The sequence below is a fragment of the Enhydra lutris genome, unplaced genomic scaffold (assembly GCF_002288905.1).
Source record: "Enhydra lutris kenyoni isolate GAN:26980312 unplaced genomic scaffold, ASM228890v2 scaffoldscaffold5, whole genome shotgun sequence".
NCBI lineage: Eukaryota > Metazoa > Chordata > Mammalia > Carnivora > Mustelidae > Enhydra > Enhydra lutris.
This window is the reverse complement of record NW_019154089.1, coordinates 14,699,818-14,726,264: the sequence shown is the minus strand read 5'-3', so window position 1 is coordinate 14,726,264 and position 26,447 is coordinate 14,699,818. Positions and strand designations below refer to the sequence as shown.

The 26,447-nt window shown below is 44.3% G+C and overlaps 1 protein-coding gene across 2 annotated transcripts in view; it reads left to right on the top strand.

Annotated features, from left to right (window-relative positions):
- Positions 1-26,209, top strand: part of LOC111140817 (sideroflexin 1) — a 39,618-nt gene extending 13,409 nt beyond the window's left edge. The window contains exons 3-11 of one of the 2 annotated variants that reach the window (XM_022493008.1): positions 3,901-4,071; positions 4,778-4,876; positions 6,219-6,294; positions 6,871-6,956; positions 8,074-8,201; positions 10,093-10,142; positions 17,165-17,214; positions 17,609-17,656; positions 21,127-26,209. In XM_022493008.1, coding sequence (XP_022348716.1) covers positions 3,901-4,071; positions 4,778-4,876; positions 6,219-6,294; positions 6,871-6,956; positions 8,074-8,201; positions 10,093-10,142; positions 17,165-17,214; positions 17,609-17,656; positions 21,127-21,223 — 805 coding nt within the window. In that variant the 3' untranslated portion in view covers positions 21,224-26,209. The remainder of the gene's footprint in view (positions 1-3,900; positions 4,072-4,777; positions 4,877-6,218; positions 6,295-6,870; positions 6,957-8,073; positions 8,202-10,092; positions 10,143-17,164; positions 17,215-17,608; positions 17,657-21,126) is intronic. The other variant, XM_022493009.1, reaches the window with a different exon arrangement.
- The last annotated feature ends 238 nt before the right edge of the window (positions 26,210-26,447 follow it).

Sequence of the window (26,447 nt, the reverse complement as noted above, 5' to 3'; positions counted from 1 at the left end):
TTAGGACATCTATCAGTGGAATTTCTCACATTGAAGCAAGAAAGTCACATCTTGATAGATGCCTGAAGGAAGGTTAAATTATCCATGTGTTCCTCAGAAAATAATTGATCAGCTAGGAATAATGTACTGTATTTCTTTAATATGGTAAAGAATACACACCCACGTTAGCAGCCAGCATCACACCAAATAATGAAAGAGTAGAGCTGAACGTCCCAGACAGTTCAGCAGAAAAGCAATCCTGTGGAATATTTCACCCCAACACCAGAGAGGGAGAGAGAGAAAGAAAGAAAGGCAGAAAGACAGAGAAAGATAGAAAGGAAGGGAGGGAGGGAGGAAAGGAGGGGAGAAGGAAAGAAAGGAGAGAAAGTGGCTTCCATAGTCAAATTTGGAAAAGTTTACAGCCCATTTTCTTTTTTTTCTTAAGATTTTATTTTTAGGGGTGCCTGGGTGGCTCAGTGGGTTAAAGCCTCTGCCTTCAGCTCAGGTCATGATCCCAGGGTCCTGGGATCGAACCCCACATCGGGTTCTGTGCTCAGCGGGGAACCTGCTTCCTCCTCTCTCTGCCTGCCTCTCTGCCTACTTGTGATCTGTCTGTCAAATAAATAAATAAAATCTTTAAAAAAAAAAAAGATTTTATTTTTACATAATCTCCATAGCCAACACGGGGCTTGAACTTAAAACTCAGATCAAGAGTTGCGTGCCTCACTGACTGAACCAGCCAGGCACCCCGATATCCCATTCTTAAGGATGTCACACCCTAATGACTGCAAAAAATTCCAAGAAGTATTAGAATAAATAAAGCCATTAGTCTGTTTTCCCAGACTTGAACATAACACCTTATAACACTCCCCTAAAAGTCTTGCTCTATGAGGCGTTCTCTTTAAAGTCAGGAGCAAGTCAGGGATACCTTTATCTTCACTATTGTATAACATTGTTCTGGAGCTCTAACCAATTCGAAAGACCTAAAAAAGAAGTAAAAGGGGTGCCTGACTGATTTATCAGTGGTGCATGGGATCCTGAATTTGAGCCGCATATTGAGTGTAGACATTGCTTAAATAAATAAACTTTAAAAAAACGAAGACAGATGAAAGAAGATGTACAAATCATAAAAACATGAGATAATTTCTTTTGTCTTTTTTTTTTTTTTGCAAACGATGATTTTCTCACCAACTAAAAAAACCCAATGGAACAAATAAGAGAATATAACAAGTAGGCTACACAAAAAGTCATCAGTTTCCTATACATCAGCAATAATTTATTAGACAATATTATGTTAACAGCATCCATAAGGCCAAAAATATACATATACCTATATATAAAATATCTGGGATTACATTTGCCCAGAAGTGTGAAGCAGTTCCAGCCCACTTGGGGGTGGTCATTAAAAGAAGCTTTTGATAACTGGAGAAACATGCAGTAAGTCTGGTTGAAAAGTCTTAATACAGTACAGGTGTCAATTCTCTCCAAATCAGTACAGTTTCAGTCCAAATACAAATGTGCTCACCTATAAAACTGACAGAATAATTCTAAGCATTGTCTGAAAAAAGAATGAGCATAACTTAGGTTAGTTTTTGTTTGTTTTTGTTTTATAACAGAGAGAGACCGAGCACTAGCAGGCAGAGGGAGAGGGAGAAGCAGGCTCCCTGCTGAGTAAGGAGCCTGACAATGGCTCATTCCCAGGACCTGAGATCATGACCGGAACCAAAGGCACTTGCTTAACCAACTGAGCCACCCAGACGTCCCAAGAATGAACATAACTTAGGCACTTTTGAAAGAGGAGAGACTGCTGTTCTACCAGGCATAGAATAGATTGTCACTGGGAGGGTGGGCATGGGCCCCACAGGGTAAAGATAGTGGGAACTCTATAGAAAGTCCCAACACCTTGGGGCGCCTGGGTGGCTCAGTGGGTTAAAGCCTCTGCCTTCGGCTCAGGTCATGATCCCAGGGTCCTGGGATCGAGCCCCGCATCGGGCTCTCTGCTCAGCCTGCTTCCTCCTCTCTCTCTGCCTGCCTCTCAGCCTTCTTGTGATCTCTGTCAAATAAATAAAAAAAATCTTTAAAAAAAAAAAAAAAAAAAAAAGAAAGTCCCAACACCAACCAAGCCCAGCATTCACAGGATCTCAACTGATGATGACTATAGCATTTCAATCTGGGTGTTAGGGTGGCAGAGCAGCCAATGGTAAAGTCAAGTTAAGCAAGTTCAACATTTTCCTATCTTAAGATAAATTCCAAATAAATTAAAAACCTCAGCAACAATTAAAAAAAACAAACAAACAAAAAAAAACCAAAACAAAACAAAAAATAACCCTGTTACGAAAGTGCAAGACGTAGAGGTGAATATTTGTATAACCCTGAAGCAGGTCAGCCCTTTCTAGGCAAAGACTGCGTTTATTCCTGCCTGACTACATCAAGATAAAAATGTTCAGGGGAGCAGATAACACAGCTAACAAGATTGGCCTACAGCGGGTCAAGTTGGGTCAAATTTACACGAGAGCCACTTTGGCAGTGAGGGTGCTGCCCCCCCACCCCAGGATCAACAGACATAATCAAGTAGAGAAGAATGACAAAACACATATTCACCGCCTCAAAATTTTACATGACTTTGGGCTCAGCATTTGTTTCTGATTAATCTTAGATGCAGGGGAGAGATTTATTAAGGAGATTGACTTCCTCATCCTTTACAAATGGAAAAGATTAGAAGCAATTAAAGTGCCCCGCAGTAGGGATTGGGATAATCCACTATTAGAATCCTGCAGCGGAAGACTGGAGCATTTAAAAGGATGATGTGTTAGTTTCCTAAGGCGGCTGTAACAAATTACCACCAACGGAGTGGCTTCAGACAGCAGAAATTTGTTCTGTTGCAGTTCTGGAGGCTAAAGTCGGAGACCACTGTGTCGGGAGAGTCACTGCCCTCTGAAGGCTCTGCGGGAGAATCTTTCCTCTCCTCTTCCAGCTTCTGGTGGCCCGAGGGGTGCCTTGATGTTCCTTGATTTGGAGCCACATTATTCCAGTCTCTGCCTCTGAAATCACAGGACCTTCTTTGTCTGCACGTGGTTGGCATTCAAGGGCACTGGTCATCGGATTTACGGCTCTCCCTTATCAGCATGACCTCATTTTAACTATTACATCCACAAAGACCCTGGTTCCAAATAAGGTCACATTCTGAGGTTCTGGGTGGATATGAATTTGGGGGGACACTATTCAACCCAGTACAGCTGATAGAGAAGAAGCTCTAAAGATATAGAAAAGCGTTTACAAAATACTATTCATTTTTAAAAGGTCGTTCTAAAGCAACAGATATGGTGTTCATAGAGATCCTGAGTGGGCATAGACAGATCTGCAAGACCGTGGCTGTGTCTTCACAAAACAGTATCAGTGGACATGAGTAATCAAGGGCTTCAGTGGTTTTAATTGCACTAATGATTGTCTGTATTTTCTAAGTTTTTAGCAATGAACATGTGTTTCTTTGATAACAGGATAAAACAATGAGCCCTTCTAGTCTGGGGTTTCAGACTGTAGGTATAAAAATTAATTGATGTTCTTGATTGCCACAGCTTTTGTCTAATTGGTTGAAAATATTATAGAATTTGCAAAGTTCAAAATACATTTTTAAATATGTCATTTAAAACAAGGATATTTCAGAGTTGAATACTTTAAGATACAAAATAAGTTTTTGTTTTTCAAAATTGCAGACGGTTTAAGATACATGGGTTTGAAATATTCATTGTGTTTACTTTCTTTTGTGTTACTAGAATTTCACCGCAGGCACAGTTGTTTTAGGTAAGGGTAAACTTAAAAACTTTCTAGCGACATGTCTCTAGAGCACTGGTGAGCTATTGGAAATGAACAGGTTTTTTTATTATTATTTTCTGTCCTTCTTGTTACTTCTTGTTTCCCTAGGCAAGGAATTATTCCTCCAGGTCTTACAGAAAATGAATTATGGAGAGCAAAGTACATCTATGATTCAGCTTTTCATCCTGACACAGGTGAAAAGATGATTTTGATAGGAAGAATGTCAGCTCAGGTTCCAATGAACATGACCATCACAGGTTGTATGATGACATTTTATAGGTAAGTTATGGAAATGTAACAACCGTTCACTTTATACTCAGAAGCTTAAAGTACATTTTTGTATGTAAATAGTTTTATTGAAATAAATGTCATTCCACGCTGACTTCCATTTTGTGTAAATGTCATAGCTTGGGGGGGGTGGCCTTAACTTTTCCCTGTGCTAAATAAATAGTATTCTCTGTCAAAAGGAGACTGAATTTTTCCCTAACTCTTAACACCTGAAAGAAAATGAGATGGATAGCCGTAGCGGTAGCCGTAGCCGTAGCCGTAGCCGTAGCCGTAGCCGTAGCCGTAGCCGTAGCCATAGACGCAGACATTCAGGCTCTTCCGTGCTGTGAGGAGGGAGCAAGGCTCCTTCACCTACACACAGCTGGCTTTTCTCCCCAAGAGAAGGGGCGTTGAGTGTCTGCTGTATGCCAGGCTGTCTGCGATTTAAGATCAGGTTTAAGGAGGATGACTTGATCCTTACTGTAGCCCTTTGAGCTTGGGGTTACCCAGAGCCAAAGAAGGAGGCTGAGAATCAGAGGGCGCCCTTCTGCCCCGCCACTCAGGTCCTAAGCCTTCGACGCAGGACGCACGGTCTCTGACCTAGCGTTCTCCTTCCACAGTCCATCTCCTCTGTGGTTACTGGTGTTCACATTTTTTGTTCCGCCCAGCGGCTAGGTCACAGGCGATGGCCGGTGTGTGATGGATCGCTCTGTTTTAGGACCACACCGGCGGTGCTGTTCTGGCAATGGATCAACCAGTCCTTCAACGCCGTGGTCAATTACACCAACAGAAGCGGAGACGCTCCCCTCACTGTAAAGTAAGACCCTGAGACTTAATCGTTCTCCGTACTGCCCCACTGTGCGTTGGGGTCAGTGGTGTGTAGACTGTTGGTGTTGTTCAGAATATCATGGGGCATATTTTCCAGTAGCCCTCCTCCTCCTGCCTTCCCATCAAGATGACCATCTTGTCCAGCCTGCCTTCTCAGAGATCATTCGTGCTGTTAGGGATGCTGGTGGGCACACCCTGAAGCAGGACACAGGGCGGGCAGTCGAGGGCCAGCCTGTGGCAGATGACAGGCTGTACCCCCGTCCACCCTGAGCCTGTGGCCAGTTAACACCATCAAAATTAGCGGCGTCCAGAGTGTGATCTCTGCAGAAACCAAGGGGACTTTTATTTAGGATATGTCTTTAAATAAGCCATCTATAGAGCCAAACAGAAGATAATAGGTTTAAAATATTGCCTCCTATTTAAAAAAAGAGTGTTCAAGCAGGCTTAAGAGATTAGCGAACCAAAACTTTTAGCTCAACTTGGAGAACACTTCAGAGTGTTTTCTTTTTTGTCACTTTAGATGGCTTCTGACAGTCCGTATCCTTCTCTTGTCACCATATGGAACAAAGGCTGTGGAAATCTGTCACCAACAGTGTTTAACACACCTTCATTTCTTCCAACCCTTTGAATTAACACTTATTTTATTTATTTGTATTTATTTATTTATTTATTTATCTTTTGAGAGAGAGCACACCGGGGGTGGGGGCGGGGGAGAGAGGGAGAGGGATACAGAACCTTCAGCAGACTCCACACCCAGCACAGAACCCAGTGTGGGCCTCAATCTCACGACCCTGAGATCATGACCTGAGCCGAAACCCAGAGCCAGATGCTTAACTGACTGAGCCACCCAAGTGCCCCTAAAATTGTATTTAAAATAAGAGAAAACAGCTGTGCTTAACTGCCTGTTGCAGATGGGACTTTTAGGATTTTGATACAGCGAGTTAGTTTTAAGAACAGCAGCATGGAAGTTTTATCCCAGTATGTGTATTTATATTTTGAGAAGTACTTTTAATTTAGGCAGATATGCTGCCGCACCTCGGCCAAGATGCCGTTCCCTACACGCTCGCAGCGCCTCCGTGCCCCCCAGTGTCTACTCCCTGTGGCTGCTGCTGACGGTGCTGGTCGGCTTGTCTGCATGCACGGCCGCTCTTCCAGGGCCTGCTCGCTTCCAGTGTGCGTTTGTCCGTTTGTAGAGTGATCATGAGGCGTGTTTTGTGGGCTCTTCCTTCTTAATCATGCCCTTTCACATTGTCCCCTCGTTTTCTCAGAAAGTGTTGAACCCGAGTTTCCTGATGTGCACTCGTTTTTCACGCTCTATCCTTTCTTTGCAGTGAGTTGGGAGCAGCTTACGTTTCCGCAACAACTGGTGCCGTGGCAACAGCTCTAGGACTTAACGCGTTAACCAAGGTACTCAGATTTTTATTACCCCAGTAAGGCTTCTTCCTTTCTTCTTACCCGACTGCCCCCAGGTCTCTCCATTATTTCTCAAAATAGCTCAGGTCCTGGGACTTTCTTGTTACCATCATTATCTTTGCCTGCCTATCTCAGTGGGGTCTCAGAAGTGCTGTCACCAGCCACCTCTGCCAAGCCCCTGGTCCGTCCCTGGCACTGCGTCTTATGTGGCCAGTGCTCCCCAACCCTAACTGCCCACTAGAGGCTGTGTGCCGAGGACTGTGCCCGCACCCACACCTCTGGAAAGGTGGAGACGCCAGCTCCTGAACTCAAGACCCCGTGACTCGAAAGCCTACCCCAGTCCATCAGCCAGGCCAATCTGGTAAATGTCTTGGAAGCCCGCCTTGTCCCAGTGCACCCGTGCTAGAAATCCACAAGTACTCCCGGGAAACAAGTTTTGAAAGTACTTCTGGCCTGAGTTGGCACACAAATAAGACTGTGTTTTTAGCGAGCTTTCAAGGAGAAGTAAGTATTTGCATTCAGTCACACGGGCAAAGTAAGATAATGCGTTTGGGATTTTTCTTTCCGCAGCATGTCTCACCACTCATAGGACGTTTTGTTCCCTTTGCTGCCGTGGCTGCTGCTAATTGCATTAATATCCCATTAATGAGGCAAAGGTAAGATTCATATGCAGTCTTAGAAAGGACTGGTGCTTGACAGTACGGTCTGGTAATAATTCATTTTGTTGAAACTTTTAATAATTCATTTTAATATTTATGGATGGAATTACATGGGACCTCAGGTTTGTTTCCAAGTGATCTGTTGTGGGCACAAGGATAGCTCCGTTAATGAAACAAGCTTAGCCATGAGTTGCTAATTATTGAAGTAGGCTAATGAGTATGTGGGGGGGGTTAGAATACTCTCTCAACTTCTGTGTAGTAAAAAGTTTAAAACATATATTTCCAACTAACATTTGGTTGTTTTAGAGCTAGGCAAAGAAGGCCCATGCACAGAACGTCTGTTCTCTAAAATAGGCTGCCCCCCCACCCCAGAACTGTCTTAATGGGTTTAAAGTAATATTAATCTATATTTTTGGAAGTATTTTATAGAACTGGTCGAAATTAAAAGGGAAGAAAGAACAAGAAAAAGCATTTTGGAATGGATAATGAAGAACAGGGTAAAATAGGAGCTATAATTTTAGTGCTAGTGGCCAGAGTTAACTATCCAGCAGTGCCATAGACTAGTGATTCCCATGTCAGTGTGGTGAGTTTACTCACTAATGCCGTGTTTTATAATTGTCTCTCATTTGGAAAGCTGCTGAGATTTGCATGTGAGCATAGAAATTAGCCTTACCTTTAAGTTAGCATGTTCACCCTTTGAATTACATTGTTATTAAAAATGCGACACTTTTTTCCCATGGAGTTTACTAGTGTTATTTTACTTTTCTTTTTTTAAGATGTTATTTACTAATTTATTTATTTGAGACAGAGAGAATGACAGTGAGCAGGGGGAGGGGCAGAGGGAGAGGGTCCTGGGATCAAGTCCCGCGTTCAGCGCCCTGCTCAGCAGGGAGTCTGCTTCTCTCTCTCCCTCTGCCCTTCCCCACTGCTCATTCTCTCTTGCTGTCAAAGAAATAAAATCTTTAAAAAATAAAAATAGACCTGTTAGTTCCAAAAATGACACTCGAGTGGGCATTTGGATTCAGTATGGACTTGACGTTCCGTAGCACAGTGCCATTTCCAGCCGTCTCACAAGGGTCTCTGTGAACTTCTTTGCCTGCGTTTTGCTCTGCAGGGAGCTCAAAGTTGGCATTCCCGTCACAGATGAGAATGGGAACCGCTTGGGTGAGTCAGCCAACGCTGCAAAACAAGCCATCACGCAAGTCGTCATCTCCAGGATTCTAATGGCAGCCCCGGGCATGGGTTAGTAGCTCTTTGTCCACGGGCCCTGGCTGTAGCCTGCGGGGTGGGAAGCAGCGTGGGCACGGGAGTGGTGTGATCCTGAGGCTTTAGGGGCGTGACATCCACGCTGTGTGCAGCGTGAAAAGGGCCAGCAGCGATGGTCGGAGCCTGGCGAGAAGGCTGGCCCGCTACAGCAGGCCAGTGATGGGGCTGGTTTGGACCAGGGTGGGGACAGTACGAGTGATGAGAACTTGAAGGCAAAAATTTTGATTTTCGTATACCTTGAGAAGAAACTTCTAAAAGTTCTTGAATCAGAATAATAATTTCTACTGAAGATTTACTTGTATCGATGAGAAACCCTTGGAATACAAACCAAGTTGGGTCAGTTAGAGCAGCTATGAAGATGTATGCCAAGCTTCTGCCCAGTTTTGTCCATAGGGCTGGGAGTTGACATGACCCACAGCCAAAATCTGCATTGTTTGTGGCTCCTCTGAGACCCTTTCACTCACTCCTACGACTTCCTGGAGCCACCCTCAGACCAAGGCCGAGAGAAGATTCTCAGACTCACTCAGGAAACAGAGGGCCTGGGAAGTCTAGTGCTCTTTACAAAAAAAAAAAAAGAAAAAAAGAAATTAGTGGGATTAATTTCATCATCTCAGCTGGATGCAGAAAGCACTTGGCTATTAACCAAGCTGTCAAAAGAAGCACACTTAATCACTTGTTGTCAGCTTGTCCTGCTAGTATCTTTTGTTGTCTTTAAGTGCCTTTTGTCATTGTGAGTCTCATCAGCCCACGAGTAAGAATAGGTAACCAAAGTTGAAGAAAAGGGCCTGAAGGAAAATTTTGCGGAACATTATAGTGGCATCAGTTATAATCCCAGATCATTCAGGTTATCTGATGTAGCCACTGTTAAATGATTGAATGAAGGAATCCCTTGGCGTCCTCAGGAGACAGCAGTGCTCACTGCGGGGGGGGGGGGGTGTGCTGTGGGAACCGCAGTCATGAAACAGACCAGGGTCCCCAGAGTCTGGGACCAGCACACGGTCACTAACCCACGAGGGGCTGCGGCGCCTGTCCCAACACGCCAGCAGTATCCGGATTTCCACATCTGCCACCATCAGGCTTACAACTCCAACCTCTCTGTTCTGCATTTGCTTTTGGTTTGCGTTTTGTTCTTGCTCATTTTGAAAAACGAGGTTCGCCTTTGGAGCTCAGCCAGCCCAACAGACCTATTTCTAGTGGCTTGGTTATTTTAAACATTAATGAGTCCCCAGAGAAGAAATACAAGCTTTCTGTCCCAGTGGAAGCTATAGAGGTAATTGCCATATGGAAGTGGTTGATGTGACAGTTTAGTCTGATAGAAATTGTACTATAATTTATAATAATAAATGTCAATAATAAGTAATGATGTACTACCGCTACCCAAGGTGTTACATGCATTATTGTCTCCAATGATCACAGCCAGTTTGATAGAATTCTCCCCATGTTATTGATGAGGAAAACAGAACGCTGAGGCCCAGAGAAGTTAGGTGACTTTTCTTCCTCAAGGCAGGAATCTTTTTCTTAAGGCAGAATCTTTTTACTGGACTCCACGTGGGAGGGATGCTTGGGGGAGGTTGCATTTGTTTAATTAGCACAGAAGGGGAAAATTCCTGAGGTTTGTACTGTTTCAAAGTAAATGTAAAGTTCTCTTCAAGATTATAAAATTTTCTGGCTGGTAAAGAGAATTATTACATTGTTTTAAATTTTTTTAAATGCTAAAGCATTCTAAAGAATTACTGCAAATAATTTCGCTCTGCCAGTGTGAAAATAGCCTAAAAGTGACATAAACCTTTTTGTGAAATAGTTGAAAAGGCGTGAGCTGAAAATAAATATTAAAGAAAGATTGAAATGGATCTGTCTTTCCTTGCAGCCATCCCTCCATTTATCATGAATACTTTGGAGAAGAAAGCCTTCCTAAAGGTAAGCCCCAGTTCTAGTCTCTGTCTCATTCCTTTCAATTCCTTTTCAGACTTTAAACAATACAGAATATTTCCTACCCAGTGCGTAAAGAATTTGAAGGCCACTGGCACTTGGGCACTTGTGTAAATAAAAAGATGTTTCCAGGAACATTTCACTTCTGATCTCAGATCTTTGAAAAAACTTTCATAACTGAAGGTGGCTACCCATTCCTCCTGAGAGGCTGTGCTCAGTTACGGCTTATCTTGGTCATCCTTCGGATGCCCAGCCAGGTGATCATGAAGAGACACTGTGAATTTGGGATGACGTGTGTGTAAGTCACTACACATACTACCAGAAATGAAAAAAGTTTGGAGTAGTAGCTTTATAGGACCCTGAATATAGTACCCAGTGTATTTTCCTTTGGTGATCATATCTACTAAGTAATTCATTAATCTGTCAGCCATCTCCCTTCAGGGTCTGAAAATATTACAGGATGACACTGTGAACAAGGACTCTTGATGGTTCCCCGCTGCTTTTTCTAGCTTCCCGGTTTAAAGCAGTAGTGTTCGTGCTTCACCCTCATTTTCCCTTTCTTTCACAAGCGGGATACGGTAGAACAGGGTGACTCACTTGGCTCATGCAGTTTGGAAAGTGGCCCCGGTAGATCTGCCAAGAAAAAGGAGCCCGGTTCCTCACTGGAGGAGCAGGTGTGTTGTGGGGAAGACCACAGCTCTCCTGGGGTGAATTGTTTTGGCTCTGGGAAACAGAACCATAACATTGGGGGGATGATACATAAAGCTTTAAACAAGGACATAGTTCACAAGCCAAATACTTCCTGAATGACGTCATTGATTAGGAGTATGTTCACTGACCCATATACCTCCCATGTGCCCCAGAAGGAAAGCTACGGTCAACACTAAGTGAGCATTTCATAAACACTTTCATTATAGGGGCATTCTTAGAGAAGTAAGCCAGAAAGTCTGCTGTGAGGAAGCAGTAATGTTGAGTGCCTCCTTTGACCCACATAGCCAGGTTGTCACCTGTCAGTGCCCCAACCCCATGTTAGGGAAAGGGGACCCTCTCCAGCACCTTTTCTCCTATTCTTGTTTGCGTGCTTTGGGCACATGGAAGAAGTTTCTGTTCCATGAGTGTCCTCCTCTAGCAAGTTACACGTTGGTATGAATTGTGCAGTGTGTTGTCGTGGCTCTGTAGCAACAGGACTGTCCCAAAGAACAAAACAGTTACATACATGGAAGCAGGAAAGCTGTTGGTACAGACCAAAATGTCTTTGTGGACTCATCTGGCATTTTACCTACCTGATGTAGCCACTGAGCTCTTCTTCTGCGAATTAATGATGAAGTTTTGCCCAAATCTCTTTCTGGTGCAAAGTTCAGAAAAGGATGAACCCTTAAAAGCTGCTAATGGATTAGTTTATGTACTAGAACAGCGACTATATCCTAAAACTACCAAATTACATACACATTTGGAATTCATCAGCTTTGACATCTCCGTGATTTTCAAATAATCTGAAAAAAATTAGTGCTCCTTTCTCTATCCGTCCCTGCTTTACTTATGGGAAGTGATCTGGGCTTTGAAAGAAGAAACCTGTCAAATTAATTGAAGTGGAGTTTGCAGCAGCCCTCCAGGACACTGGCAGTGAATGGCCCCTCCAGGACACCCATAACTGTGCAGACATCGACTTGATGCCCTGCGTTCTTCTCTCCTGGCTCTTGATCGGGAAAGGCTTTAGGATTAGGATTATAGTGGTTCAGCCAGGGCATGTGTGGACCCAGGCAACCTTTCAGACTTACCTGGTTGTTAGCGCCTGAGGTAGTGACATGCCAACTTGAGAAGCAATGGAGCATCGAAATAACCCTAACCCCCGCCCCCGACCAAATGCGATCAAGGTCTGACTTAAAGCCAGGCCAGATGTCTAGGTCAGTTACAAGTCTTGGAAATTGTCCTCCGGTGTGAGTTTGACATAAAAGTGACAGCTCTTGCAAGAGAGGAGTAATAAGTGTGGCTCGTTGTCCAGTAGCGCAGGAGGTTAAGATTGTCCTGAATCTACAGGCAGCCGTGAAAGCAGGTGGGAGGCTCTGCTCTCGGTGGCAGCATCTGCACTGCTGAGGCTGACCTGATCTGCCTGACCTGCCTGACCTGCCTCTCACACGCCGCCCACCACCTCTAGCAGAAGGGTCTGCGCAGCCTGCCTCTAGAGTAGAGGCTCCGAGCCTCACCACCTGCCCCTGCGGGCGGTGCTTTCTTCTGCAGTCTGGCTCCCACCTGCAGGTGTTGGGCACACTCTGCCACGAACCTGTGTCCGGATCATGGCTGGGGATTCCAGAAATGCTGGGAGAAAGTCTGCATTTGAAGCTCCAGCAATGCTGAGAAGTTAGGGCACTGGGGAAAACAGGAAACGAGGTTGGTACATTCTTCTCCAAGTGCAGGCGTGCCTTGGCGCTCCTGGGGTCTCAGCATTGTTGGAAAAGTTGCCAGAGTGTCTCTGATCTCTGAGTGACAGACATTGGACAGAGACCCAGTTGGGCATTTCACATCATTATCTTGCTCTGATGGATGGAAATTGCTGCAGATACAGCCTAATGGCATTTTCTGTGTGAAGGAGCCAGCAAATGCACAAGAAGTTAGCTCCCCATTGCCACTGTGCTATGGGCTTTCTCACATTAATAAATGAGTGTATACTTTGTTTTCCTCCCTCTCCTCAGTGTGCACCTTTTAGCTTTGCTTGATACTGTATTTCGCCCATAATAATTTGGAGATGTGCCACCTCACCTGTCCTTCACAAAGCAGCCCTCTGTCTGCCCCACTCTCGAGCGATGAAGGGCCCCACCGGGAGCTGGGGGAGGCCACCGGCCTCAGAACCACCGTGGCAAGGTCTGGAGCGGTGGTCAGAGTAGCCAACGCTCAGTCCTAACGTCACGCTGGCTACAGGGGGTCCGGTTGTGGCTGTCCTGCCCGAGACCTCCGAGGAGGACGTTGCTTTGGGAAGGGAATGGCGGAATGTTGTTGAGCTGTTCATACACACGTACCACTCCCCAAGTGCAGCGTGGCCTTACCCTGAAATACTGCATTTTGCCCATGTAAAGAGTTCCAGAGGACTTAACTGAGAGTCTAGCTCTTGCTAAAACATAGGCCAGGGTGGCTTGTCTTACTGTCCCTACATTTCCACCTCCAGAGCACTTGCCCATGCCTCGGGAGGGGCCGGCTTCACCGTGCCCCTTCTACAGAGGGTGCAGAGGCCACTTGTCCCACGGCTCATGACGTCCACATGGGGGTTGTCTGCCTCCCTCTGTGCCCTGACTGTTCCCAGAGCCCCGGTGGCTGCGTGTGCCCCTCTGCAGGGAGGTGCTTAACCGGGCTTCTACCTCGGCCATGACCAAACCTACCTGCAAACATGAAACAATTGGCACATTCTTGGCGTTTTTAGCAGTGAGCTTGGGGAGCAGTCAGTGTGACTCATCCCTCCCCCTACACTGTACCTTTTCCCCAGTGGAACGCTGGAAAAAAGCATCCGCAGTGGACAGGAGACTCACAGAAATCTTTGTGATAAACCAGAAAGCTCACTGCTGACACCCTGGCCCTTCGAAGAATGGAAAGAATAACTCCTGTGGTCCCTTTCCCTTGAGGCGCTTTCACTGGGAGTAAGTCCAGTTAATGTGGTTTGGGTCAGATTGTGGTTCCTCATTCCTTAAGTTCTACTCCTTCCATATCTCCTTTAATAAAAGGTGGCTGCTCTGTCCACTCTGGAGATTTTCAGGACTTTCTGTTAGTTAAATGTGGATGTAGCATTTATTTACCCACTCACTGATTTATTTACTCGGTTACGCTTTGCTGAGTGCCCATTACATGCCACACAACATGCGACGAGCTGAGTCATAGAAACAGAGCTAGAGTCCTGATCGTGGGGACCGTACAGCTCAGGGACGGAAAGAGGTGCATGGCAGGGGTTCTGATCCTTGCTGATTACAGCACAGGGAATAGAGGAGTTGACTCCCTTAACAACAGGCGGTGGCAGAGACTAGAAGAGGATGGCTCAAGGCTCCATGCTTTGCAGCAGCTCACAGAGAGGACACAGCATGGCTTCTTGGGAGACTTGTGGATGCCGGGGTCCCTGGCATTGGGGCCCTATATAGGGGGTTGACCGTACCATATATAAAAATTAATAATATATAAAAATTAACTCCCCGTGGTTCATATACTCCAGACGTAAAAACCAACAACTGTAAAACTCCTAGCAAAAAATATAATAGACCACCTTTGAGATCGAGAGTTTGGCCAAGTTTTCTTAGACAAAACAGCAAAGGCAGTTCATAAGAGAAAAAGTGATAAATTGGGCTTCATCAGAAGGGTAACATTCTGTTGTTTGAAAACTTTAAGAGATGAAAAGAGAAATAGGCTGGGAGAAAATCTATACAAAGATTGTATCTGGTCAAGGATTTCTATCCAGAAGATTTAAGTCGCTCAGTACTTGTTTAAGAAAACAACCCAGTTTTTAAAATGGGCAGCAGGTCTGAATGGATGTTTCACCAAATACATATCCTGTATCAAATAAGCACATGAAAGACACTCAGTATCTTTATTTACTGGGGAAATCCACATTCAAACTACATGAGCTATGACCAAACACCTACAGGAATGGCTAAAATCAAAAGGACTGACCACAGCATGTGTTGGTGAGGATGTGGAGGAACTAGAACTCCCATATCCTGCTGGTGAGAATGAAGAATGATACAGCCACTTTGGACAATAGTTTGGTAGTTTCTTAAAAAGTGAAATAGATGCTTAAGCCATTTCACTCCTAGCTGTTTTCCTAGGAGAAATGAAAGCCTGTGTCTATAAAAGATGAATGCTTCACAACAGCTTTATTTGCAATAGCCCCCAAACCAGCAACAACCCAGATGTTCGTCAGCAGGAGAATAGATGATCAAATTGTGCCTTTTCCATACAATGGAACCCCTCACTCAGCGAGGGTGACGAACTAGTGATCCATGCAGCCACCCGAATGAATCCCAAAATGATTTCCTAAAAGAATAGATATACTTAAAATGCTAGAGAATATAAACATATGTAGTGGCAAAAAGGAGATCAGAGGTTGCCAGGGAATGGGGTGCAGGGATTAGGAAAGAGAAAGGAACTGCCAAGGGCACAAGGAACAGGGAAAGCATTAGGGGTGACGGATACATTCATGACCTTGATCATAGCGGTGGCTTCACAGCTGAGGACATGTATAAAAACTTAGGTTGTACACAGCAAATACATGTGGTTTACTGTATGTCAGCAAAGCTATGAGAAAAAAGACGCTGGCAGAGAGCCATACTAACTTTTTGTTAGTATGTAACTTTTTGTTAGTAGTAACTTTTTAGTTAGTTAATAGTAACTAGTAGTTAGTAGTAACATTTTGTTAGAGCTATACTCACTTTTTGAGCTTTTTACTCATTGAATATATGTCTTTTACACTTATGATTACTATTTAATTCACTGTAAATTTTTGTTTACAGTATCCTCTGTTTGCATGATTCTAAGTGTGTGAGTATGTAGGGGAAGACCAGACCTCCACAGCTCACTCATGGAGTCTCAGGCTAAGTGCTATTTAAGAGGTAGGGGTGAGTCAAGTGGTTAGGGTGCTGGAGAGGAGTTGGGAGACTCAGGGATGACATCCAGGTTGGGTTAAGTCAGAATTGTCCAGGCCCATTGTCATTGCTCAGAGCCTTTCTATCGAAACCTTCAGCACGAACCATAGTCCACCTTCCACTTGTATACACCTTGTTTGAGACTGCTCACAGCCGGCCCCTGGGATAACACGTTAGCCCCGTTGGCTTCAGACAGGAGCCCACTTGAAATCAGAAGGCCACTCTCGGGTTCAAGTTCATCCTCCACACAATCTCCTTCAGCACTTAGTCTGCCTTCCCTCACCCAGCATGGACGTCACATCTGGCAAGTGCCTGGGCGAGGACGTACGTCTCCTTATGAAGATCCATCATCGTCACACAGAGCTAGTTACCCAAGATACAATATGTCCTTTTCTTGCTGTCCTTTGAGGGGTGGGTCTGTCCCCTCTTGATGACATCTCTCCCTTCCTCTCTAGTACATGCCTCTCTCCCCTCACGTTAACCTGCGTGACGTACTTTTGTGCCAGAGGAGTCTTCTCGGGGACCAGGGTACGCCTCTCATGCAAGCCTCTTGGGGATCATGATCTTTTAACAATTTGAGTTGACTCTGCACTAAGTTGGTTGATTTCATAACAACCAGTGCACGACTCAGCTGCCGCGGTTTCAGGGGCCTTGTTTCTAGAACCATCTATCCCATTGTTCTCTATCTTGCATGTTTTGGTACCACTCCTTTTTGAAAACTAAAAGTCTAACAGTGCCTCTTCTCCAAAAGACCAACCAATTCGTTCATTTCCATTAAAAAAAAAAAAAAGCTACAGGCAAAAATTTTCTGTGGCAGCAGTAGTTTTAACCATATTGACAGCAACTAAAAGCAAGACAGGGAAGCTGTGGGGGAGGAGGGAAGTGTCTGCTGGGTTCCTGCTACGCTCCGGGCTCCATCCCGGGTACTTGACGAATGTCAACCTGGCGCAGCTCCCATGCACTTGGGAGGCAACTGTTGCCATCCTCATTCTGCCGATAAGGAAACCAAAGCTTGGAGAGGGCGGGCTCTGGCTGCCCCGTCCCCGCAGTCGGGAACCAGGCAGCAGGGCAGACGGTTGCATATAGGTCTGTCTGTCTGCCAGCCTGGGCACCGGGCTGCACCGCCTCCCCAGTAGGAGGTGACGATTCCTCTACCTGTTCAGAGCCAAGCATCTCTCAGATGACACGTGCAAGAGAAAAAACTGAGAGGCCACTTGATCTTCGCATGTCGGTCAAGGAGGCTGCAGGAAGTCAGGACTAACATGCTTGTTGCGGTGTCCCCCCCAGATTCCACTAACCCAGGCCTTGGAACGTGGAGCATTTCCTCCCTATTAATTAGTGGAAGAAATTGTCTCTGTATGAAAAGTCTCCAAAATAATCTCTCTCTCAATACAGAGGTTCCCGTGGATGAGCGCACCTATTCAAGTTGGATTAGTTGGCTTTTGGTGAGTGGAATTAATTTCTTTTTTAAAGGTAGACACACAACATGTGAAAGGTGAAGGAACAGGTTCATAAAGTGGGATGTAAGTTTTGAAAGTGAGGCCATCCCAGAACATCTGGAACTTACGGTCCCAAAAATTAGACGGAAGTAGAGAGAAACCTACAATGTTTGGGACTATTTGCATGATACTCTTTTAAACTTCTGCTAGTTCTCTTGATGTTTTTTTAAATTATCTTGATAGTCCTTGTAATAAAATTAGACAAACAAGACATATTTTTTGTAAGGAAATACGGTGCTCAGAAGAAAGGGGATTGTTATAAAAGTAAAAGAGAGGAAGAATCTGGAAGTCATCCACTTGAAAATGCTTTCATTTGTCTTTTTCTTGTTTCTTTTTTAAGTTTGGTATTTGCTACACCTCTGTGCTGTGCTCTGTTTCCTCAGAAAAGGTATGTTAAAAAAAAAAAAAAAAAGGCATGTATTTGCTATTCCTCGGAACTATCATGAGTTTTAATCTGGAAACCAGTTGAAGATGCGGTTGCTGTTACCCTATTTCACTTGAAGGGAAGTTGAGATTCAAAAAGATGAATGAAGCCAGGTCTCTGAGGGGAAGAGATAGAGGCAGAAGTCCAAGACACACCTGTTGAATCTCCAAACTCTCTTTATCCAGCTCCACCATTACATTTGGGAATGCTTTATTCTTTCACAAGAGTCGGGTTAACTCTGGTACAAATTGGCATTTATAAAAAATTTTAAATATGACTTCTCATCATCCAGTCCATTGGCCAGGGCAGCAGCAACACAAGCACGTTCAAACTTAAAGACCGCCCCAGGGACAGCGGTTATATGCACGAAGCCTCCGTGGTTGGTTTATTTGCTGCCCTTCTTCCTGCTTAGTTTCTTGCCTTAAAATCCTTACTGTGTACTTTCATCACAAGCTACTCTTAAATCCCGCTTTTGATGGAAGAACTGGGTGGATGGGCATTAAATCAGCACGGGATACATCAAGGTCTTCCGCCTCTTGCCGATCTGACATGAAGGCACAGAGAGCAGCAGTTTGTTGTTTTGCTTTTGTCTGAGGGTTCCCAGGCTCCTGCCTTGGTAATACCCCCAGTGGGCCCTGGACCTGGTATAGCCTTTCATGCCCAAGGCTTTCCAAGGCCGACGAGGTGTGCTGGAACTAACTTTCTCAGATCCGCTCCATCTGATAAAGAACTCCGCCTTTTATCTGCTCTCTCACTTCTGTCTTCAACTCCTACTGGTCTTAAATAGGGCGTTAAATGTCAAGGAGAGGGAGCCTCGAAATCACCTTGATGCCTAGAGCCATACCCCGCGGGAGGGGGCCACACCTTCAGAATTTATCCTCTGAGCCCATTACAGATGCATTTCCGCAAATCCAAAGAGGGGTAATTACACCTCTTGACTTTCCAAACCCCAAAAGCTCAGGACTTAACATAAGAAAAGTTTATTTCTCTAATATATACCAGCGTCGGACAGTTGACCTTGTACTCAGTGACGTAGAGATAGTACATGTGAAATGCTGAGAACACCCAACACAAGGTAAGCCCTTGATATATAAAGCTGTTACAGTTAGAGATTGAAGGATTTGAAAATCCATTAAGGAGTTTCCTACATAGGCCTTGGTCTAAATGAAGTTTATTCCCGGTTTTTGCTTATGCGTTTGTTTCTTTTTCTTTTGGTTTCTTACTCCCCAGTTGGATAGCACAGGGTTACTCCTATGCCTTCGTTCGTTACGCACTATCCTCGTTGGTCCAAACGTGACCCTGTTTTGCTTGATGATATCATGAATATCCACGAGTCCGTTGCCCACTCATGAATACAAATATGACCAAGAAATTACGTGTTTTTGTAGGTTCTTCCCAGCCCATACTCTTCCCTCCTGCAGAGTGAACCATTATGCTGCATTTCGTATTTATCAGACTGTTGCATTTAAAAAATTTTATTATATATATTTTCCTAATGTTTTGTTTTGCCTCTTTGGGAACTTTTTAGGGAAGGGTGTCATGCTACATAGAGTCCTCTGCTGCTCGTTCTTTTTTATTTAATACCATGTAGCTAAGATCCATCCACATTCCTGCGTGTAGCGAAGTTCATTCACAGTTTACGGCAGTGAAATAGTCCATTGTATAAATATGCTGCAGAGGCACCTGGGTGGCTCAGTGGGTTAGAGCCTCTGCCTTCGGCTCGGGTCATGACCTCAGGGTCCTGGGATCAAGCCCCGCATCGGGCTCTCTGCTCAGCAGGGAGCCTGCTTCCTCCTCTCTCTCTCTGCCTGCCTCTCTGCCTACTTGTGATCTCTGTCTGTCAAATAAATAAATAAAATCTTTAAATATGCTGCAGTCCTCCATTCTCCTGCACACGTGAGAAATAATCCTTACCAGCACTTGTGGGAAGCAGCGAGAAAGTGTTGCTTTGAGAGGAAATCATAGTTTTAAATGTATTTATTAGAAAGGAAGAATGGCTGAAAATCCAGCACTAAATGTCCAACTTAAGGTCAAAAAGGAACAGAAAGAATATACCGCAGGGAAAGAAAAAGGAAGGAGATAAGAAATAGGAGGATCCAGGACGTCAAAAGTTTGTTCCTTGAAAATAGTAACAAAATGGTAACAAATAGTAGCAAAATCATCTTGTGATGTCAGTCATGACGAAATGAACAGATGATACGAATGAAGAAAACTACAGATATTAAAGCGCGAGTCTCCCCACCACCCAGGAGGGTTTGAATAACTTTAATTCCAAAATCAGGGTTTGCCTTTATAATATAGTAATAGTAATTACGAGTACTTCTAGATCGATGGAAAAACAACCAAGAGGCCGTATAGCGTGCTGGTTGGGAGCACGGCTTTGGTTCAAGAAAGACCTGGCTTTGAATCTCAGGTGTCATTCCAGTTTCCTTATCTGTAAAACTAGGATAATATCGGACTTTCAGGGTTTTTATAAGGATTAAAATGCATAATATCTGGTCCAATGGACAGATCATCAGCAGCGTCATTTTAAGACTGTCCCACGTCCACTGTGTAGAACATAACCATGATGGTACTTTTCCCCTCTGTGTTCACAGTATTTCTCTTATTTTTTTACATTTGTTTATACATCTATATTCTGTCTTTTTAACTTCATATTTTTCCATATCTCAACTATATTATAGACCAAATCTTTTTAAAAACAAATTACGTATCAAAAAAAAAAAGATTAATTACATATCAAAATATTACCAGGTTTTCTGGTAATAAGCACTCTGGACAATTTTTCTTCATACTTTTATATAATAAGTATGCATTTATAACCCCAAAAAAACAAGCTTTAAGACATATACACATATAATGCATTCAGTACTTTTAAATGCGTAGCAAAGACTAACAGAGGTCATCGCTCAGTGGTGTGTGACAATGAGTGATTTTTTTCTTGTACAGCTTAGTATTTTCTAAAAGGTTTGCAATAAGCATGTATTATTATACAACGAAGAAAAGAATATTCGTGCAAGTGAATTTTTAGTGTTAAAAATTCCACTAAGTACATTTGACTTTTCTACTAATGGTGAACATTATTTTGTTTCCTTGGGGAAGCGGCATCACCACGCACTGCCTCCCAGTGCCAGCGGGAACTGAGAGTGTCCTTCCGTGCTTGCCTTCCTCCCAGCCATGAACAGTTTTTAAGCTTTTAATAATTGCTGGGCTCTTAAGCTGCATTTCTTTGATTATTAGCAACAATTAATTTTCCAGAAGGAACCAGGCATTCATGGTCAAGGCACAGGAAGCATTTTTCAAACAGGACTGTTTTACAATGCCAGTCGTGATTCGGGGAGCAGCATGGTGGGGGAGGTCCCTTCTCCACCGTGTCGAGAGTCTCATTCCCTGCTCTGCCCCTGTAATAATCCTGTCATTTCTCCCTTACCCAGTTCCATGTCTGTGACAAGCTTGGAGCCTGATTTGCAAGCCAAGATCCAAGAGACCTATCCTGAATTACGACGTGTATACTTTAATAAGGGGTTGTAAAGTAGCGGAAGAAACTCTACAGCTTATACCGCCTACTGCAAACCTGGTGAGGAAAAGCCTGTTCGACCTGGGTTCTCCCAGTTACAGAAACCTTTTAAAGACCCACATTAGCCTTTTAGAGTCAAGCTGCTACTTTCAGCACAGCACCTGGTACGGGCCAGGCGCCCAACAACCTGTTGGCTCCCTTACATTTGAATCACGATGTAATTTACAGAAATACCCTTCCTCTAGCTTTTATAGTAATTGTTTTCCAAAGACGATATACCAGCCTTCACCCAGAGTTTTAAAAAGCACTGCTAGGCATAGAGTAGATGTTCAGCATTACGCTCAATAAATATGTATTGACTGTCAGTGAGTGGAAAGGAAATCTGTTTGAAATACTGAATTTTTTACCCCATTCTTGTTTCAAATCACTCAGCAGTGATTGGAGAAAACACAAAAGCTCTGAGCCTAAGCTATAAAAAGTGACTCATAAATATTAAGGACGTTTGCTTCCACTTTGGGCAGTGCGTAACCCAAAGTAGATGTGGAGCCTTTTGGATTTATAGGGTAAAAGCTCTTCCATCTACTTCCCGAAAGTCACAGTAACAGACAAATGTGATGAGCCATCCCAGCTGTCAGCGGCTATGTGCGTTCATATCGCTGGTAGATTTCTTTGGTTGACTCTGAAATTTATTCTGTTTTACATACCTGTGAAGTTAATCTTACTTTGCACTTGTTGACTTTATATTCAATTATTTACGTCAAATCAAATAACTGAAATGCACAAATGTCTAATTTTGGAAGTATGTTCAATACTGTATGACTGGGTTGGATCTGCTTTTATTTGATCTTTTTAGCAGTGAGAGCACAGGTCCATCTAGCTACATATCTTTTCTTCTCTTGGACCCCTTCGGCTCTCAGAAAGATACGGAAATAATGTGTGTGTGAATCAGTGACAAATGAATTGTACTTGAATATTGTGTGTTACATTCCACCCTGTTTGACAACAAGGAGTCCATGGACCACTGTTTACATCATCTGTAGTAGCTTCACATATGTTTAATGTAACATTATGTTTCAAGTCTGAAGATGTTCAAGGCCTGTGCTGGGTGGTGGCTGTGTGGAGTGAGGCCACTCAGTTCGATTGTAATTCAGAGACTTGTAAGTGGGAGGGAAAAATGTAGAAACTAGTTTTGACAGATTTTTCCAGACAATGTGACCAGACTGAATTTCCTCATAAAGAAAAAATGGTGTGCCTTGTGTCTGTGTTTCTCTTTTCTCTGAAATGATTAAAGGATCTGAAGCTTGGGGCCACTCTGAACCTTCCTTTGTGCCACCAGAATTTTCTCATTTAGATTTTCTGTCTGAAACCATTTGAGGCAAACTAGCTTTCCCATGCCATGCTGGCCTTGGATGTGTTTTGCTGCCATAGATGCTTCTCTTTAAAAAGTAGGAAGAGCCTGAAATTCAAGGCAGATCTTCATGAGGTGCTGAAAAGGTGCTTTTTAAGGAGAAACCGAAACCCTCCCTCCCCCAAACAACCTGCCCTGGTTAATCTCAGAATTCTTACTCCCCAACCCCCTTAACTGTTGGCTCCATCTCAGTATCTTAACCTTCCCTGAGAAATTCATCAGCAGCCAGCTCGAAGGTTGATGAACTGTAACTGAAACTGTATACACACCAGGAAGGGATCATGAACACAGAGACGTGTCTTTTTAAACATTATTAACCGAAGCTTCCAACTCTTGATGCTTTTATATAGAAATATGAACTGTATTGTTTAATCGTGGTTTATAAAAAGGAACAAATGAACCAAGATTGGCAATTTTGCTGATCTCTTAGACATACCTTTTCTGGAGAAAAATCCTACATGAAGTGCAATGAGCTTATAAAGGTAAATAGATACCCGTATTTCTATCAACGTCATGAGGAATTACGATCGTGCGTATTTACTGACTGCTAGTTTTTATTTCAGTATTAACACAGCGTCTCGCCAGTGTTGGAATCAATGTATTATTTCAGTTCAACTGGATGAAATGTTAAATAAACTCAGAACGAAAATAAATTCTCTCTTTTATTTGTATGTAAAGGGTAATACAGTTTTATGGTGCAGCTGATGGTCCCTTTCGTTCAGACTTAACATCTGGGTACCGGCAGTAACTCCTGACGAATGAGATTTTGTATTATGCGTTCAGCAGGAAATACTTTCCTGTCTTTGGCTCCCAGCCTTCCACCTTCGGGAACACCAGAACACCGAGCACAAGCTCCCTCCCAGCCCACACAGAGTAATTCGAGGAATGTTTGTTATTATGAGCACAGGGGGGACGTGTGATTCTGCTGTAGGTCTGGATAACGAACACCACTGCACCCAGTGGGGAGGTAAATTCGCTCTCGGGTTGTTTGTCAGATTCTAATGTGGAAACAGCCTAGGATATAGTTCACAAAGAAAAATCTCAATGAGTCCAACTGGGGAATGCATGCTTTATGACCAGGTTAATAAAGGATTGAGCGTTTTAACCTTGTTCCAGTCTCTGCATCTGTTTTGCTACCGTAACTCTGCTCATCACTTAGTGAGTTAGCTATATACAAGAGCTTGGGTCTAGAGGTCAGAGCTGGTGTAATCTTGGTTGTACCCACTCTTAAAATACATGTGGTTGGGTGACTGACATTCTCCGTGACCTTCAGTTTTGTTCATTTGCTCTGGTTTTGGAGAAAATCACTGAATGCACCTGAGAGAGTCGTGAATGAACAAGAGCGCCCCTTTACAGCAGTTAGCATGTTGCCTGGCACATAGTGAACTCAACGAATGCTTGCCTGGAGCGAATTTATTTGTTCTAGAGACACTGCTTGTCCATTCAGCATACCAGCTTATCGGTGTTCTTGGTAAGATTTCAGAACCCCAGCAACTTCCCCAGAGTTAACCCACAACCTCACTAGAAGTATACCAGGTTAAAATGGTGAAATGGAGACACTTGAATCCATCCCGTTAAAAGGTCCAACAACTAAGGTTTTGCCCAGACGCAACAAAGGTAGGAAAAGTCTCTGCTCGCAAATGAGCAAACTGGGGCTTCCAGTGGTGAAGTGCAAGCTCAAGACCACTCCCGGGTGCTTGAAAACTACAGCTGGAGCCGACATCTGACCCCCAGACCTTCGGCCCTCTCCAAAAATGTAAGCGACTAGAATACTCGAATAAAATTAATTTTTCCTTCATGTATGCAGAATTTCACGGAAAGCTGGAGAATAAGCTTATGTTTGGTAGTGATGACTATACGGTGTCCCTTCAAACATAGATACTCCAAGTGTGGTCCATAGACTGGAACAGCCAAGTCTGTTAGAATGTGAGTTCTGGGGCCCCACCCCCAGACCTCTACTGAATCAGAACCCACAGGAGCCCCAGGAGCCCTGTTGCCGTCACAGTGTGAGAAGTTCTGGCTGTAGCCACATCTCAGGTGTTCCCAGAGATCTGAGCGTCATTGGGCTCATCTCAAGATCCACTTAACAATTTTCTAGGAATTTGCATATTTTGCCCCTCACAGGATTCTAAGAAAGTATCAAGGCTCAATGTTGACACACTTAGGGACACAGTATCAATAAGCTTACGAGGGCAGGGACGTCTGTTTTGTCCACTGACCTATCTCCAGCACCTAGAGCAGTTGGTGCCAGCCGTGGGTCCGCGTGAGACGGGGTTCACACTAGACCCTTTCCGGGAGTCTGAAAAAGCGTCCTCTTGTTTCCTTGCAGAAAAGAATCCATTTTGTGTCACGAAGAGGAGGTCATCACCAGGATGTGGAAAGAACAGGGAAGGTGAGCTTTTCTGGGAACAGAGCCCGAAACAAACACTGTCCCTGGGAAGTGAGAAGGGAAATGGCAGCAAGCAAGCTGCAACCATCGTTACGGGGGTGCCCCTCCCTCCCCGGGGGCGCCCCTGCCCCTAAAGCCTCTGGAGCAGAAAGGGCACTTGGGATGACACACGTTTAATCCTCAAGAAACCTGCTGTATCCCCATCTGTGAGAGAAGGAATTTGAGGCTCAGGGAGGTGCACTGACTTGTCTCGTGCTGCACAGCGGCCTCACCACCATCTCCGTCCTGGTCTGTCAGACTCAACTGTTTCCCACTGCGTTGCATGGATCCCAAGTGGCCTTCTTCTCCTCGTCCTCCTTTCTTCCTCCTTCCTTCCTCCTCCTTCTTCCTCCTTCTTCTTCTTCCATATGTCACTCCTTATAATTCCCCCAAGGGTTTTCTCTCCATTCAAAAGTCAGGAAACAGACTTGAAGACGTGGAATCACTTGCCACAAACCTAACTTGGTTCATTCAAAGGACTACGGGAGACGACGCACATTCCCACATACACACCCACACATACACAAGGTGTGTGGAACCTATAGGTCAGCAAGATCATTTCCAGGTAGAGCCCCAAATTAAAGTAAGAGTGGGGAGACGTGGTTCTCAAAATGTGGTCCCTGGACCAGCAGCAGCATGAAAATTAGAAATGCATGTTCTCAGGCCCTTCCCATAAGTACTGAATCCGAAGCTCTGAAGTTGGTGGCGGGGGAAGGGGACCGGCCAACATTTAGCAAGCCCTCTCTGAGTGATTCTGATCCATCCAAGGTTGGGCCACTAGGTGGATGCTTGGATGCTTGGATGCTCGCTGCAGCTGAATTTCGCTCAGCTCCATGCACTGAGGCAGCAATCTCAATTTCCCCATCTGCAGAATGGAAATAACCCTCCTTCCCTCACTGGGTACTTGCGAGGATTTGGGGAATATTAATAAGTAGGCAGCAGCCAGGCTGGTGCCTGGCACGGTGCGCACTCACCCAGCACATTGTAACTAAAATTCAAATGTGTGATCCCTGGGGCTGAAAGTTTGGCAACACTCTGGTGGTGATCTTGCTGGGAAACAGGCACTCTCATGACTGCGGGGTGGGTGTGTGAGTTGCTAGGATTTCTCTGCAAGACAGTTTGGCAGTATCTATCAAAACTTACAAAGGCACATGCCCTCTTTTAAGCAATTCCACTGCTAAGAATTAATCCCACAGATAAACACAGTCGGGTTCATGGAAGGCCTGGCTACTCGCATGGGAGCCATATGGATGCAATGTGTCAGGCAGAAGTTGGAGGAAGAGGGAGGTTGGAGGGTGTTTCCAGAGAAATTGCTAGGCAAAAAAAAAAAAAAAAAAAAAAGATGCTCGACTGTGAGGTAATCGAAAATACAAGAACACATTTTCCCTTGGGAACTTTTAAA